This window comes from Geotrypetes seraphini, chromosome 1, assembly GCF_902459505.1.
Source record: "Geotrypetes seraphini chromosome 1, aGeoSer1.1, whole genome shotgun sequence".
Classification (NCBI taxonomy): domain Eukaryota; kingdom Metazoa; phylum Chordata; class Amphibia; order Gymnophiona; family Dermophiidae; genus Geotrypetes; species Geotrypetes seraphini.
Window position 1 is genome coordinate 500,915,502 of NC_047084.1, and position 18,842 is coordinate 500,934,343.

The 18,842-nt window shown below is 37.3% G+C and overlaps 1 protein-coding gene across 3 annotated transcripts in view; it reads right to left on the reverse strand.

Moving 5' to 3' along the window:
• Positions 1-18,842, reverse strand: part of KIF27 (kinesin family member 27) — a 253,192-nt gene that overhangs the window by 124,095 nt on the left and 110,255 nt on the right. For all 3 annotated transcript variants that reach the window (XM_033927630.1, XM_033927611.1, XM_033927620.1), the window contains one exon: positions 14,511-14,708. In XM_033927630.1, coding sequence (XP_033783521.1) covers positions 14,511-14,708 — 198 coding nt within the window. The remainder of the gene's footprint in view (positions 1-14,510; positions 14,709-18,842) is intronic.

Here is an 18,842-nt window from a genome sequence, read left to right on the forward strand (position 1 = left end):
CATTTTAGCACAATGGGTGTTGAAATGAAGGGATAAATACTAAGACTGGATTGGTGGATATTGAACAAAAAATTAAATATAAAGAACTATGGGACGTTTGTTTGTTGGAAAAAGAAGAATATGCAACAAAGAACAGGAAATAAAAATGAACAAGTGAAAAAGAAAATAAAAGAATGTAAAGAAGAAAGTAGAAAGAAGGATAGACTGGAAAGACATTAAAGTGAAGTTATTAGACTGAACTTTTAGGAGACTGAAAGATGGATGGTTGGAGTAAAGAATGAACAAGAAGGATTAAAGGACTGGACAAATTAACACAAAAGGAAAAGTGAAGACTGAATAGGAAAATAAATAGATGTGAAGAAGAAGAAAGCAGGACTGATAGACTAAAAGGATATTATTAAAAAAAAAAAATGAATGACAATTGGCAGTCAAAAGTCTTTAAGAGTGGATGGATGGAGATAAGAAATAAATATGAAAGTTCAGTTTATTTAATAAGTCAGAAAAGGAGAAAGTAAAGAATGAAAGGACAATAAGGAAAAGATTGCAGAATGGACTAATGATAGAAAGGACAAGTTATATGATATTTAAATGCAAGTAAAGGAAAGGAAAATGAATAATATAAAAGAAAGATACATAAGAATTTATTGGTAGCTGAAGGAATGTAAAGATTAATGTTGTGATAATATAGTTTTAAAAAGATTGGATTTAATTTGGAGAAGAGGAAATATAAAAAGGGGGGGAAAAATGATTTTGAAAATGAAATACAAATGTTTAAATACAAATAGAGGATAAAAACTTATAAAATTCAAGTTTGTTTTTTTTTAACAGAAATATATGAAGAGATGGATATTTGTTGTTGGATATTTAAAGGAGAATAGGAGAAGATGGATTAGATAATATAAGATATAGGAAAATGATACTTTTTATTAAATATATGACTATGATAGAATTTTCTTGAATGAAATAAAATGTTGGGGGAATGAATTAGAGATTGGTGAAATGATAAAAATGCATTAATGGAATGTTAGGAAATAAATATGGTTATGTGACTAAAGGTTAAATAATAGATAGAGAAATTAATTACTTTAAAATGGAAAAAAAAAAAAAAGAAAAAAGGTTTTATGATTAGAAGAGAGATATAATTAGATATATTGTGGAGAGGTAGTGAGTTTGTCTCAATAAAGGATAAAGGGGTTATTAATAAATATTGGTTGCCTGGGAGGGAGGGGGGAAGTTGGGATTACTGTCCAATGTGTGTCCTTAAGCAGTCATTATATTGGGGAGGGAGGGGTGGGAAGAAGGTGGGTATTAAAGATATTACTAGGATGATTAAGGAAAAGATTAATAAGGGATTGGGTAATTTGGAGGTAAGAATGTGTGCCATGGGGAGAAGTTTTTTAGATCTTAGTTATGGAAGAAGGGAAGAGGAAGATTATGATAAGGAGTATAAAATATATTATGTCTTTTAAGATATTTTCTATTAATGTCAATGGCCTGAATCATGTAATCAAAAGGAAAAAGGTATTATCATTGTTAAAGAAGCAAAACGCGGATGTTTATTGTCTGCAGGAGACACATCTTAATATAAAGGAATCACAGAAACTAACGGGTGGGTGGGTGAAAGAATGTTTTTTTGCTCCAGCAGAGGGTAAAAAAGCAGGAGTAGCAGTTCTTATAAATAAAAAGTGTATGGCCAATTTTAAGATAGTAAATTCGGACCCACATGGAAGATGGCTACATGTTGATATAAGTATGGGAAATAATGCCCTGACGTTGTTCAATATATATGCCCCTAATTCGAATCAATCAGAATTCTTTAAAAAATTGCAGAGTATGTTGTTACCACTGGCTGCTTCTAATTTAGTGGTGGCTGGAGATTTTAATGCTGTAATGGATCCATTAATGGATAAAAAACCAGGTAACAGTATAAAATCTTTAGGTTTAGATAATTTGGTTCAATCATGTGATTTGAAGGATATATGGCGTATTCTTCATTTTAATGACCAGGAATTTTCATTTTGTTCACAGGTTCATAAATCATTTTCAAGAATAGATTATATTTTTATTTCATCACATAAGGTGCAGCAAGTGATTAAGGCTTCCATTGATCCCATTATCATTTCGGATCATGCGGGAGTATGGATAGATTTACAATTAGATCAATTAGAAAATAGAAGACCTCTTTGGAGATTTGATAATGCATTGCTTGTGGATGAAAACTTTTTGGAAAATTTTAAAACACAAATTAGTGATTTCTTTCAAATTAATTTAGTGGAAGATACATCTATTGAAAATGTATGGGACACTTTTAAAGCGACAATGAGAGGTCATATTATATCATATTCGGCTTTTGTTAGGAAACAGATTAAAAAACAGTATATAGAGTTAGAAAAAGAAATTAAAATACTAGAAACTAAATTGGTAAGCAAATGGGAACATGATGTATTACAAGCTCTTTTGTAAGCAAAAGGTAAATATAACAAATTAGCTTCAAAAATGATAAGAGACTTGTTTTCCAAACAGACAATGTATTATGGAAATTCTAATAAGGCGGGAAGATTATTGGCAAATTATCTTAAAGCAAAAAAAAGAAGAACTAACATTAATGGGATAAAAGATGATAATGGTATAATAACCAATCAAACGGATATAATTTTAAAGCAATTTCTAAAATTTTATAAGGACCTGTATTCTTCCGAGCCTTATTTGGAGAGGCAAAAATATGGTAAAAATTTTTTAGATTTAATTATTGGACATAAGGTTCCTGATCATATAAAACGGAGTTTAGATGAACCTATATCATTAAAAGAATTAGAAACAGCGTTGAGATCTCTTAGAGTTGGATCCGCTCCAGGTGGTGATGGTTATACAGTAGAATTTTATAAAACATTTCAAAATGTCCTTTCTCCATATTTACTAAATTTATATCAGACACAACTTATAAAAGGTGATATTAAAGGTACTATGGCTGAATCAATAGTAATTGTTTTGCCTAAGCCAAATAAAGATCCTACTTTGGTTTCAGACTACAGGCCTATATCTTTAATAAATGTGGATAATAAACTTTTGGTGAAAATTTTGGCTTTGAGATTAGCCAAAGCTCTCCCACATATTATAGACACGCATCAGATGGGTTTCGTTGCTAAAAGACATTCCTCTAATAACTCTAGATTATTGTTTCATATGTTAAATTTATCAAAAAAAATGGATGAACCGGCTTTTACAGTTTCCTTGGATGCAGAAAAAGCGTTTGATAGGGTAGAATGGAATTTTATGTATCAGGCTTTAGAATGGTTTGGTATAGGTTCTGGATTTATACAAATGGTAAAAACATTGTATAGCTTCCCGATTGCAAGATTAAATATTAATAATATGATATCTGATGGTTTTCAATTGCAGAGGGGAGTTAGACAAGGTTGTCCTTTATCTCCTTTGTTATTTGATGTTGTATTAGAACCCTTATTGTTAGAAATACAGCAAGCAAGGGGGATACAGGGTATTCCATATTCTGATATGGAATATAAAATTTCGGCTTATGCGGATGATATTTTACTTTATTTGAGGAATCCAGAGTCTACCTTATCTTGTCTATTGGAATTAATTGATATGTTTGGCAAATTTTCAGGTTATAAAATTAATTGGAGTAAGTCTGAACTTATACCTTTAAATGTTCATTGTGTAAAAGGATTATTTGACGCTTTTCCATTCATATGGAAAGAAGAAGGATTTAAATATCTTGGCATTCAAGTTAAAAATACAATTGAAGATACAGTAAAAGAAAATGAAAAATTTGTATTGAAAAGAGTTACAGAGTTATGTGAGCAATGGAATCCGTTACATCTTTCTTGGTGGGGGAGAGTTCAAACTATTAAAATGATGATCTTGCCTGTAGTTTGCTACCAAATGAGTATGATACCTATTTATTTTCAGGGGTCCTTTTATAAAAAGCTTAATTGCATTTTAACGAAATTTCTTTGGCTTGGTAAAACGCATAGAATAGCTTTGGTATCTTTGCAAAAATCAATTAAGGAGGGAGGGATAAATTTTCCAAATTTTTATAGGTACCATCAAGCCTATATTTTACGTCAGGGTATGTATTGGATCCTCCCAGAACTGATAGATAATGCACCGGATTGGTTATATTTGGAATGGCGCCTTATGTTTCCCCTAAATTTAGTTCATCTTCCAAGTATCAACATGCCTAGAAGATATAGAGAAAATAAGATATTAATGGATACTTGGAAAACGTTGAGGTTTATTAGTAAATTAACACCTGTCCCAATAAACAAGTCAACTAATCAGTCTTTATGGATAAACTCCAAGATTAAAATTGGCGGAGCTCAAATCCTTTGGAAGGAATGGATTATTGCAGGCATTAGATCTCTGAATGATGTTATTTCGGAAGGTAAACTGCTGGAATTTTCACAATTGCAACATAGATTTGGTCTTAGTAAAACACAAAGTTTTAAATGGTTGCAATTGAAGCAGGCCATTCAGGTTGGGTTCCCTGAATGGAAAACATTGAATAATCAATATAGTTTAGAGTTCTTATGCTTCCAAGCAGACTTCCTAGGGCATCAAGCCGCATTGTGGTATAAATTAATATCTGGATATTTGAATAAAAAACCAAAAAATGGTCTGAGACATTTGGAGCATTGAGATTAAGCATCAAATTACTGCATCTCAATGGCCACTAATTTGGTCTTGGAGAATGAGATGTACAGTGTCAGCATCTATGAGACAAACTTGGTTCTTTTTATTACATAGAGCTTTTTGGACCCCTACACGTTTGCAAAAATTAGATAGTTCTAAGTCCAATAAATGCTGGCACTGTAATCTGGAACCTGGGACGTTGGATCATTTACTATATCACTGTCCCTACATTAAAAGTTTTTGGAATGCAATTTGGCCACAAATTAATAAATTGATGGAAAATCATGTAGCAATATCATATGATACAGTGTTATTTGGAATGATGATGAGAAAAAAAAGTCAAATTTCACCAGAAAATAACAAGCTTTTACTAGTCATGACAGGGGTTGCCATTCAGCATATAACCAATAACTGGAAGAATCATAGTAACCTTAATTATACATTTTGGTGGAATACAATTTGTCATAAATTCAAAATGGAAAGAGTAATAGCAATACAAAGAGGGACATATCCAAAATTTATAAAAATATGGGGGCCATTGACAAAGTATTGTACTGAATGAATAATAGGATTTATCTTCTTCTTTTCTTCTTTTTCTTGTCTTCTTTATGGCACACATGGAGGGGGGGTAGTGAAAATAATTTTACATAACATGTTATAATATGGTATACAATATGTATACGGTGATTGGAAAGTACTTGAAGGGTGGGGGGTGGGAGAAGGGATAAAAAAAATTTGTTCAGAATATTATGTAATAGATATAAAAGTGATATTGTGTATTCATTAGTTGTAACTCAATATTTTGTACACTTCATGTAAAATATGAAAATGAATAAAGAATTATTAAAAAAAAAAAAGTGGCATCAGCTTTTTGCTACAAAAAAAAGTGAGTGGTCCAGGGGTGCTGGTCAGTGTCAGAGACTGCTATAACCCCCCTTGCCTAAAATCCCAGCCGCGACCCCCCCTGCAGCAGAAAGATTAGCCCAGAATGTTAATGCCCCGCCTATGGCCCTCCTATGGGAGGGGCTTTAAACACCCTGGGCCAATCAGAGCCTCAGGCCTCTCCCCGGATGCATCGTGAAGGGTCCTAAGGCTCTGATTGGCCTGGATGCCTAAGGCCCCGCTTACGTGGAACTTTAGATCATTTATTGTTTTATTGTCCATTCATTAAGGCTTTTTGGGAGTCTATTTGGGATCAAATAAATTGCTTGTTAGAGAACCATGTAGCATTGTCGGAAACCGAGCATGGCTCGATTTACGAGCACCCCCGCCCCCCGCAATCCGGCACCCCCCCTGCGATCCGGCACCCCCCCTGCCTCGAACCGGCACCCCCCCGCCACGATCCGACCCCCTCTGACATGATTGGGCACCCCCCTGCCACGATCCGACCCTCCCGACACGATTGGGCACCCCCCTGCCACGATCCGACACCCCCCCCGACACAATTGGGCAACCCTCCCCCCCGCCACTTCTTACCCTCATCTGGGCACTCTTGAAAATCAGCCTCCTCGTCTGCTGGGCCTTGAGCATCTGAGCATGCTCAAGGCCTGCGAGTTCACATTCACGTTCAGAACGTGAACTCGCAGGCCTTGAGCATGCTCAGATGCTCAAGGCCCAGCAGACGAGGAGGCCGATTTTCAAGAGTGCCCAGATGAGGGTAAGAAGCGGCGGGGGGTGCCCAATTGTGTCGGGGGGGATGTCGGATCATGGCGGGGGGGTGCCCCATCGTGGCGGGGGGTCGGATCGTGGCGGGGGGGGTGCCCAATCATGTCGGGGGGGGTTTGGATCATGTCGGGGGGGGTGCCGGTTCGAGGTAGGGGGTGTGCCGGATCGCAGGGGGGGTGCCTGATCGCAGGGGGGGGCCTTCGAGGGGAGCAATGCCGGTTCTCGGGGGGAGGGGAACGCATCAAAGCGAGTTTCCATTATTTCCTATGGGGAAACTCGCTTTGATAAACGAGCATTTGGATTACGAGCATGCTCTTGGAACGGATTATGCTCGTAATCCAAGGTACCACTGTATATAGATTATACAAAGAAAACAGAATTTTAATGGATACATGGAAAACCTTAAGATTTGTTAGTAACTTAACAGCTATTCCTATTAGTAAATCAACTAATCAATCCATATGGCTAAACTCCAAGATTCAAATTGGCGGTTTCAAGATCGTCTGGAAACATTGGATAATTGCAGGAATTAGAAATTTAAATGATGTCATCTCTAATGGTAAACTGCTGGATTTTACACAATTGCAACATAAATTTGGGCTTCATAAATCACAATGTTTTTGCTGATTGCAATTGAAGCAGGCCATTCAGGTGGGGTTCCCTGAATGGAAAAATCTTAATACTCAGTCCAGTTTGGAATTCTTATTTTTTCAGGCGGACTTTCTGGGTCACCAGGCCGCACAGTGGTATAAATCTATTAGTGATTTGGTTAAAAAAAAAAACTAAAAATGGTCTGAGGGATATTTGGAGCATTGATTAAGCATCAGATTTCAGCATCTCAATGGCCACAAATTTGGTCTTGGAGAATGAGATGTACAATGTCAGCGTCTATGAGACAAACTTGGTTTTTTTTGTTACATAGAGCATTTTGGACCCCAGTTAGATTACAAAATTAAATAGTTCCTTGTTCAATAGGTGCTGGCATTGTAAATTGGAGGTAGGGACTTTGGATCATCTTTTATTCTATTGTCCCCATATCTTAGCCTTTTGGAACTCAATCTGGGATCAAATAAATTGTTTATTGGAAAACCATGTAGCGTTATCTTATGATACTGTGATATTTGGAATGTATATGAGAAAAAAGAGTCAGATATCATCGTGTAATAATAAACTTTTAATGATCATGACTGGAGTTGCCATCCAACATATTACTAATAATTGGAAAGATCATAGTAGGCTGAATTTTAATTTTTGGTGGAATTCATTATGTCACATATATAGAATGGAAAGATCAATAGCGATACAAAATGGAAATTATAATAATTTTATTAAAATTTGGGAGCCATTAACGTCTTTTTGTCATGATTAAATGCCATTTTTCTATTAGTTATACACCATATAGTATTGGGAGGGGGAGGGATACAAATATAGGTTTCTTATTATGAATGAAGGGCTTTGAGGGAGGGTGGGGAGAGGGTTACATTTGTATGTTTAGATTATAATGATAAGATATGCAAGTGCTCTGATTAATTGTGTTTATTATGATTGTTGTACTTGATGAAAGTTTTAAAAATGAATAAAGAATTATTAAAAAAAATAATAATATATAGATGATTGTCGTAAGATATTATTTTCATGTGGTATATAATAGTTGTATATGAATGTGGGAGGGGGGAGGGGGTTAAATCTTCTTGGTGCATGATATTGAAAATTTTTCAAGTGCTGTATTATATTTGGTTGATATTTACTGTACACTTGATGTAAGTTTAAAAATAAAGAAATTTAAAAAAAAATGTTTTTTCCACTCAGGGAACCCTGCCTGAATGGCCTGCTTCAGCTGCAACCATCTAAAGCTTTGTGAGTTATTAAGACCATATTTATGTTGCAGCTGTGAAAAATCAAGCAGTTTACCATTTGAAATAACATCACCTAAAATCCGTATGCCTGCTATCATCCAATGCTTCCAGATGACCTTAAATCCGCCAATTTGAATCTTGGAGTTTAACCATATAGTTTGATTTGTCGATTTATAGATTGGAATAATGTTAAATTACTGACATATCGCAGAGTTTTCCATGTATCCATTATTATTCTATTTTCTTTATATAATCTAGGCATTTTAATGCTAAGAACATGACATAAACGTAGAGGGCCTTATTCTTTAATCAGATAAGTGCATTACTTTTGTACACACCGAGTGCTTTATAAAGAAGAATGGATAAATATACCAGAAAGTAAATTTGGGAATCGGTGTGTGGAGGGTATTATGACCGATGATAGAAAATTTAAACCTGCTGAGTCAAACCATCACAAGAATTGAATATTCCGTGTATGGTGCAGGCTTCTGAGGTCTTTCCCTCGTGATATATCTATTACCAGTTGCATAAGGGACCTAGTAGTGTGAGTTGTATATAAACGTAGAGGGAACATGAGTCGCCATTCCAACCACAACCAGTCTGGGGTATTGTCAATGAGCTCTGGGAGGACCCAATACATACCCTGGCACAAAATATAGGCTTGATGATACCTATAGAAATTGGGAAAATTTACCCCACCCTCCGCAATTGGTTTTTGTAAAGATACTAAAGCGATTCTAGGAGTTTTACCTAGCCAAACAAATTTCGTGAGAATACTGTTTAACTTTTTATAAAAGGACCCCTTAAAAAAACTGATAACATTCCCATTTGATAACAAACCACAGGCAATATCATCATTTTAATAGTTTGTACTCTCCCCCACCAAGACAGATGCAATGGATTCCATTGCTCACACATTTCTGTTACCTTTTGTAATAAAGATTTTTCATTCTCTTTCATTGTGTCTTCTAGTGTATTTTTTATCCAAATTCCTAAATATTTTAATCCACTTTCCTTCCATACAAAAGAAAATGACTCAAACAAGCTTTTTTTACAAAACACGTTTAGTGGAAGAACTCCAGATTTACTCCAATTTATTCTATATCCTGAAAATTTACCAAATTTCTCAATCAATTCAAGTAAGCATGGAATGGTTGTTTCTGGATTTCTCAAATGAAGCAGTATGTTATCTGCATATGCAAAGACTTTGTATTCCCGATCTGAATAAGGAATACCCTGTATCTCCTGTACTTGCTGACTAGCTAATAACAAGGGTTCCAAAACAATATCAAAAAGCAAAGGAGATAGGGAACAGCCTTGTCTAACCCCCCTATGCAAACTAAAGCGTTCAGAAAAATTATTATTAATATACAATCTTGCAGCAGGGGAGCTATACAATGTTTGAATCATTTGTATAAATCCTGAGCCTATGCCAAACCATTCCATAGCTTGGTACATGAAAGTCCATTCCACCCAATCAAAGGCTTTCTCTGCATCTAAAGACACAGAAAAAGCCTGATCTTTCAAGGCTTTTGTTAAATTTAACATGTGAAAAGCCAATCTAGTGTTATTAGATGAATGTCTTTTAGCAACGAATCCAATTTGGTGCATATCAATAATAAAAGGGAGAGCTTTAGCTAAACGCAAAGCTAATGTCTTAGCTAAAAGTTTGGAAACAGATGTTCTGGAGATAATTTATTAAACACTGACATATAAAACCATGAAAATTCAATTAAAAAAAGTACAATGATAAAAAATACTGTGATAAAAATCTAACCGGACCCTACACGGTCCGTGTTTTGGCGAACACACCTTCCTCAGGGGTCCAATGTTTTGCAACCTCACATATAAAGAATTGGACTGAAAATAGTCTATTGTCTTTAAACATGTGAGCAAAGAACACCGCAGTCACCTTTTTTTTGCTACTTCAGCTTGTCTGCGGTGTTCTTTGCTCACATGTTTAAAGACAATAGACTATTTTCAGTCCAATTCTTTATATGTGAGGTTGCAAACCATTGGACCCCTGGGGAAGGCGTGTTCGCCAAAACATGGACCGTGTAGGGTCCGTTTGGATTTTTATCACAGTATTTTTTATCATTGTACTTTTTTAATTGAATTTTCATGGTTTTATATGTCAGTGTTTAATAAATTATCCCCAGAACATCTGTATCCACAGTTTTTGTTTTCATCGGTGGATTGTTTTCACTGTGGATCATTGGGTCTCCCCATTTTTCTTTGTTTAGCTAAAAGTTTTCCATCTACATTAATTAGTGAAATAGGCCTGTAATTTGAAACCAAAGTAGGATCTTTATTTGGCTTCGGCAAAACTATAGTTGAAGATTCTGCAATAGTACCTATGATACATCTCTTAGTTAGTTAGTTAGTTAGTTGATTAAGAACATAAGAAGTTGCCTCCGCTGAGGCAGACCAGAGGTCCATCTCGCCCAGCGGTCCGCTCCCGCGGCGGCCCATCAGGCCCATTGCCTGAGCAATGGTCCCAGACTATCCCTATAACCTACCGCTACTCTTATCTGTACCCCTCAATTCCTTTATCCTCTAGGAACCTATCCAAACCTTCTTTGAAGCCTTGTAACATGCTCCGGCCTATCACAGCCTCCGGAAGCGCGTTCCATGTGTCCACCACCCTCTGGGTGAAAAAGAACTTTCTGGCATTTGTTTTAAACCTGTCTCCTTTTAATTTTTCCGAGTGCCCCCTTGTACTTGTGGTTCCCCATAATCTGAAAAATCTGTCCCTGTCTATTTTTTCTATACCCTTCAGGATCTTGAAGGTTTCTATCATGTCTCCTCTAAGTCTCCGCTTTTCCAGGGAGAACAGCCCCAGCTTTTTCAGTCTGTCAGTATATGAGAGGTTTTCCATACCTCTTATCAGTTTAGTTGCTCTTCTCTGGACTCCCTCAAGTACCGCCATGTCCTTTTTGAGGTACGGCGACCAATACTGGACACAGTACTCCAGATGCGGTCGCACCATTGCACGATACAGTGGCAGGATGACCTCCTTTGTCCTGGTCGTGATACCCTTCTTAATGATACCCAACATTTTGTTTGCTTTTCTTGAGGCTGTGGCGCACTGTGCCGACGCCTTCAAAGACGTGTCCACCATCACTCCCAGGTCTCTTTCAAGGTTACTTACTCCTAGCAGTGATCCTCCCATTTTGTAGCTGAACATCGGGTTCTTTTTCCCTATATGCATGACCTTGCATTTCCCTACGTTAAAGTTCATTTGCCATTTTTTGGCCCATTCTTCTAGCGTCGTTAGGTCCCTTTGCAGATCTTCGCAGTCTTCCATGGTTTCAACCCTGCGGTAGAGTTTGGTGTCATCCGCAAATTTAATAACTTCGCAATTTGTTCCCGCCTCCAGGTCATTTATAAATATATTGAACAGGAGCGGTCCCAGCACCGACCCCTGCGGAACTCCGCTCGTGACCCCATGCCAGTCTGAGTAATGGCCCTTCACTCCAACCCTCTGTTTCCTGTCTGCCAGCCAGTTTTTGATCCATCGGTGGACCTCCCCTTGCACCCCGTGTCTCCACAGCTTTTTAAGCAGTCTTTCGTGCGGTACCTTGTCAAAGGCTTTTTGAAAGTCAATGTAAATGATGTCAATGGATTCCCCTTTATCCACCTGTCTGTTTACCCCCTCAAAGAAGTACAATAAGTTTGTGAGGCATGACCTACCCTTGCAGAAGCCGTGCTGGCTCGACTTTAGCTGTCCATTGTTTTCTATGTGTTCACAGATACTGTCCTTAATCAGTGCTTCCATCATTTTTCCCGGGACCGAGGTCAAGCTCACCGGCCTGTAGTTCCCCGGGTCCCCCCTTGAACCCTTCTTGAAGATGGGTGTGACATTTGCAATTTTCCAATCCTCCGGGATCTCTCCAGTTTTTAAGGATAGGTTACATATTTGGCGAAGTGGCTCTGCTATTACGTTCCTTAGTTCCTTGAGTACCTTTGGGTGAATGCCGTCCGGACCTGGCGATTTGTCGCTCTTTAGTCTGTCTATCTGCCTGAGGACATCCTCTTGGCTTACCTCTAGTTGGACCAGCTTTTCATCCCGATCCCCATTTACGATGTCCTCCGGTTCCGGAATATTGGATGTATCCTCCCTCGTGAAGACTGACGTGAAAAACTTATTTAACCTGTCTGCTATCTCTTTTTCCTCTTTTACCACTCCTTTTTTGTCTCCATCATCCAATGGCCCCACTTCTTCCCTTGCCGGTTGCTTCCCCTTCACATATCTGAAGAACGATTTGAAGTTTGTTGCTTCCCCCGCCAGTCTCTCCTCATATTCTCTTTTAGCTTTTCTAACCACACGGTGACACTCCCTTTGGTGTTCTTTGTGCTCCTTTTGGTTGTCCTTTGTTTGGTCCTTTTTCCATTTTTTGAACGATGCTTTCTTGTCACTTATCGCCTTTTTCACTGCAGTTGTTAACCACGCTGGGTTTTTTGTTCGTTTTTTTTTGCACCCCTTCCTGAATCTGGGGATGTACAGGTTCTGTGCCTCTTGCACCGTGCCCTTGAGTAGGGACCAGGCTTTTTCTACAGACTCCATCTTCCTTGCGCTACCGTTGAGTTTCTTTCCCACCAATTTCCTCATGCCATCATAATTCCCTTTTTTGAAGTTGAGTGCTGTCGCTGTGGATCTTTTCACCTTTGATGGTCCAATTTCCAGCTTGCACTGGATCATGTTGTGATCGCTGTTTCCTAGGGGTTCTAGCACCACCACCTCCTTTGCAGGTCCCCCTAGCCCATTGAGGATTAGGTCGAGAGTTGCATCACCCCGTGTTGGTTCCGTGACCAGCTGTTCCATGAAACAGTCCCTCGTGGTTTCCAGGAATTTGGTCTCCCTTGTGCAGTTTGAGTGTCCAATACTCCAGTCTATCCCAGGGTAGTTGAAGTCTCCCATCACCATCACGCTTCCGCTTTTGCATATCTGCCTCAGCTCAGCCTCCAGGTCCTGGTCGAGTGCTTCCGGTTGTCCAGGTGGGCGATAGTACAGGCCCAATTTTATGTCTGCTCCAGCTCCTCCAGGTAGCTTAATCCATAGTGATTCCAAGTCGTCCGCCCTTACTGGTGTTTCTATCCTGGTTGAAGGTATGGAGTCCTTTATATAAAGCGCTATTCCTCCACCCTTCTTGTGTGTCCTGTCCCTCCTGTAGAGTTTGTACCCTGGTATGGCCACATCCCATTTGTTGTCGTCAGTCCACCACGTTTCTGTGACTCCTATTATGATATAAATTCTGATATAAATTTAATAAATGAGGTAAAAGAGTATTTTGATTCAATTGATGTAATATTGTGTACTTGATGGAAGATGAAAAATGAATAAAGACATGGGAAAAAAAAAGAAATAATTTATAAAATTCTACCGTAAAACCATCACCACCTGGAGCAGATCCAACTCTAAGAGACTTCAACACTGTTTCTAATTCTTTTAGTGATATAGGCTCTTCTAAACTCCTCTTTATATGCTCAGGAATTTTCGGTCCATTAATTAAATTCAAAAAATCTAATCCATCTTTTTCCCTATTGTCATAAGGCTCAGAAGAATATAAACTTTTATAAAATTTTAGAAATTGATTTAAAATATTTCCAATTTGTGTATGTGTATTCCCTTTCTCATCTTTTATTGCAATAATTTTAGTTCTTCTTTTCTTTACTTTAAGGTAATTCGCCAATAATCTTTCCGCCTTATTTGAGTTTCCATAATACAGAGTTTGCTGGGAAAACAAATTTTTTCTTGCCAATTTTGAAGTATTTCTTAAGATTACTCCTGAGTCTATCACCTCTCACTTCACCCTATGCCATTGGCAGGAGGGAGTGGGCATCCCTCCTGCCAATTTTCGCTGCTATGGAGGGGTTCTCCCAGTGCTGGTTTGTAGGGGGGGCATTGCATTTTCTTTTTTAATAGGGCAGATATTGTGCATGTGTAACACATGCACAACATCTGCGCTATTAAAAAAGAAAAAAGCTCCAACTGAGAGGCTTCCCCAAACCATCTCTGCGCATGTGTCAGTCACTCTCAGAGCAATTGATCTGATGGGGATTACCATGAACCTCCGTGCAAATAATTTGCATGGAGGTTTGTTGGTGTATCAATCGCTGTTCCAGAGTCAGCCAACAGCAGTTCACACAGTCTTAACAACCGTGTTTTGTGCATCTAGTCACTAGTTTTTCACTTTTATAAGTGTGTGTTATATGCGATTCATAATTTCTAGGAAAGATTGAGGACTAAAAAGTGCAGTGTGATCCTGATACTCTGTTCTTAGGATAGCATATTAGAATCATACTGCAGACTAAACAGACAAGAAGCTTTCTTACTTTAATCTGTTGTTGATCTCTCTGAATCTCAGCTTCCAGCTTTCTCTTTTTTTCCATCTCTTCACGCAGTTTTTTCTGCAACTGTGTCTGCTGTTGCCGCATGTGGTCCACATTCTGTTCCAGCTCTGCCACTCGTTTCTCATTTTGGGAAGACAGGGATGCCAGCTTTTTTGTGTCTTGCTGCTTCTTCTGTAAAACCTATGATAAAAGTGTATTTTCATCTTACCAATCTTAAAAGAAAAAACCCCCAACCCTAGGAAGACCACAATATCAAGGTCAGACAGGCTCAAAAAGCAACACAGATCCTAAACTCTGGTTAGTCTTTCCAAATATGATGATATAAAACCTCTGTTTACTCAGTACTTTCTTTACATGGTAACAATTAACTTGGGTTACATCAGCAGGAAGTCCCTAGAATTGATAGGCATTGGGAAATCTATTTTTTTTAAAAATGTCTGATGTCTATATTAGATGCTCTGTATCCTCTTTCTGGATTAAACTTAGTTTTAGACAACTACATTTATACAGACAGTTGAATATGGAGGCCAGAAATTTTGGATTCCAAAAATTTCATTATTCTCTGTTTTAAAAGAATTTCCATTAATTTATTTACCACAGAAGTCAGACTTATGGGCATGTAGTTAATTTTTCCTTATTTCCACTTTTGTGGAGAAGGACCACATCTGCCCTTCTCCAGTCCTCCAGTAACACCTCTGACTCTAGAGAAGCCTTATATTTTTTTCTTTGGTACAAGTTTATTTCCCATTGCAAAAACAGGAGAATAAAGCTGAGTTGTTGATCCTTTTTTAAAGTTTAAATTCTTTATTAGAAAATCCTGTAGCATTAACTTATGATACTGTAATATTTGGCATTTCTATGAGAAAAAAGAGTCAGATATCGGCAAGTAATAACAAACGTTTATTGATTATGACAGGAGTTGCCATGCAACATATTACTAACAATTGGAAAGATCACAGCAGACTTAATTTTAATTTCTGGTGGAATTCACTATGTCATCTTTATAAATGGAAAATGGAAATTATAAAATACAAAATGGAAATTATAATAGGTTTAAGAAAATATGGGAGCCATTAGCATTGTTTTGTAATGAATAAACACCATTTGTTTAACATAAGTTATTAAGGGAGGGGAAGGGGGAGGGATTGTATAATTGAAAAAAAAAAAAAGCTTAAAAGTAATAAGAAAAAGGTAAATGAATTAAGATAAAGAGTATTGAAAGAGAGGGTGGGGGAGGGGTTTATATATATATATACAATTGTTATTATCTTGATGGATTTATAAAGTGTTGTTTTTGAACCTATGTATCACTTTTTATTGTACACTTGTTGAATGATTAAAAATGAATAAAGAATTAAAAAAAAATAAATAAAGTTTTGACTGCAGGGGAGCTTAAGTTAAAAAAAAAAAAAAAAAAAGGGTGAAGCCACAGTCCCCCCTGCTTTGTCTGCTGCCAACAAGCCTCATTAAGCTGAAGCCTGTGGGGTTGCAATGAGAGAAAGTCCTCCAAGCTCAAGTGGGTAAAGAGTGTGTTCTGATATCCAAGATTAACACCTGCCCAAAGACTCAACCTAGAATCCTGCAACATATGTAGTCAGGCCTACACAAGGGGACCTGCTGTACCAGACCAGATCCACTTTGAGAAATACTGGTGAATTCCAAGCTGCACCAGCCCTTATACCAGTGATGACTGTTTAAATTGCTTTGAATATCAGGCCTAGTATCTCTACCTCCATTTGCTGGTGGAAGGATTTAACCTATTGGATTGGACTAGTCTAGTGGGTTGATCGTGCCATTTTCAAGATTACCTTATTGATCTTTTTTTTTTTATTATTATTTATTTATTCAATTTAATTAATACAAACAAGCAATAAACATACTTGTACACAGATTACACAAAATATTATAAGAGAAAAAAAAAAAAAAACCAAAACTATAACCCCAATTCCACTTAACACAGTGTTTTGGTTACTCAATAATAGTTCAAATTATTTAGTCCACAACTTTTGGAGAGAGACTTAAGAAAAAATAAAAATAAGAAATAAGACGAATCTTATCCAACATAGAAAGCGGCATTTTTCTGCGGTGCTACAGCCATTCATAGCAGGTTACTCATTTTCAGTTACAGGCCCTACATGCTCTTTAGATTCTATAAATCCTATCAATTGTTTAGGCTCAAAAAATAAGTAATTCTTATTCTGATATGAAACAAAACATTTTACAGGAAATTTCAACATAAAATTTGCTCCCAAGGCTAGGACTCTTGGCCGTAATGCCAAGAATTCCTTCCTACGCCTCTGAGATCTCAATGACATATCAGGAAATATTCGAACATTAGAGCCTAAAAATTGATCATTAATATGACGAAAAAACAAGCGTAGTATATATTCTCTATCACTTTCTAAAGCAAGAGTTATTAACAGGGTTTTCCTTTCCGTTATAACCTCTAAAGAGTTCTCCAGAAACGTCGTTAAATTCATGTTGTCATTATCTGTCCCTTGAATCTCATTAGGAGTGGAAACTTCTACAGGTTTCTTTAGTTGCAGATAATTAGCTCTAACAATTGGTGGCAAATTTTCTGTGGGAATTAGCAAAATTTCCTTAAAGTATTTTCTTACCATCTCCATTGGTGAAATTAAGGGACATTTAGGAAAATTTAGGAGTCTCAGATTATTTTTCCTTAGTTGGTTCTCAAAACTTTCCATTTTCCTGGCAGTAAATGATCTTTCTTTTACCAATTCCAAATCCAAAGTTTTCATTTCGGATATTCTTGACTCCTGTTTTTCTAATTTCTCACTTATATCTTTAAGGACCAAGCCCTGTTGCTCCACTTTAGAGTGAATGGTCCCATAATCAATTTTTAAAGTGGAAAAAGATAGTTTGAGGTTAGCGTCCATAACTGATATGGCCTGCCATAAAGCCTCCATATTTATTACCTTAGGCTTCTCCAACACCCCAAAGTTGATGTTACTTCCTCCCGAAGCTCCTCTCAACTCCTCTGCAGAGTGGGAAAGCTGCTGCTGTTCTCTATCTTCTTCAGCTCCCGATAGAATTGGAGCTGGCTGTCCTCCTTCTCTGAGGATCAATGTACCTTCCGGGGTCATGATTTCCTCAGGAACTCCCGACTCTGCACTACTTCCGGGTTGTGGTGGTGGCTGCCTCTGCTCCGGGCTCAACAACGCCCGAATGTGCTGGCTGAGTTCGCCCGATGTATTCGGGCTTACCCCTGAAGTAGCCCCCGAAGATTCACTCGAGCGGGCTAACGCTCCCTCGATTGTAGTTTGCACCAGACGCGGTGCCGCTATCGCAGCCGGAGGATTGCTGCGAAGGGCTCCTTTCCTCTTCCCCATATCGAGGTAAGAGGGTTGCTAGGTCACTTCAGCAAAACGCCTGCCGACTGCAGAGAGGGAGCCTCCTACTCAGGCGTCCGCTCTCGTCACCATCTTGTTAAAAGACTCAGATGCCCACCTTATTGATCTTTTCACTATTGTTGTTAATAAAAAATGAAAATTTTATATCAAGAAGTACATTCTGTATACCTCTTGGGTGAATGTGTTCATAAAGACAGTTAGTAAATCCCATAAATGTTTTAGAGCTAGATTTACTAAAGCGCACTGCAATGTTGGCATGCTATCATTATTAATGTGCATAAATAATAAATAGTGACAAATGTATAAATTGTAATCTGTGGTAAATAATGTGTTAAACACATGGTAGTGCACACTAACACAATAGCTCACTTTAGTAAATCTAGCCCTTAATGTTTTACACTGCCTCTTAGGGAGGTGGTCTACAAATAACATGTAACTGGAAAAATTATGACAGATTAAGTTATAACTTTTGGTGGAATTCGGTATGCCATATATATAAAATGGAGCGCACAATAGCAACACAGAAAGGTTATTTTGGTAAATTTCTGAAGATTTGGAGACCATTAGCAGATTTTTGTAATGATTAATAACATTTTCCCATAATAAGAGATTTGTTAAATGGGGATGTGGGTGGGTATTATTTTATTTACCTCACAATATGTATGAATTAATTAATGCATTTTGAAGTATTAGGTTAGATTTTCTGAAATAGGAAGGGAGGGCTTTGGGGGGCTTTTTAATTTTATTTATATTTGTCATACATATTAAATGATTTACAAATTATCTAAAACATTATAAAAATATGAATATAAATATGATATATTGTACTTAAAGTATTCATGAAGGAAAATCAAGTGTGTGTTTATAAGATTATATGTATTTTTCTGATACACTTGTAATATGAAAAAATGAATAAAAAAATTTAAACAAAAATAAACTATAT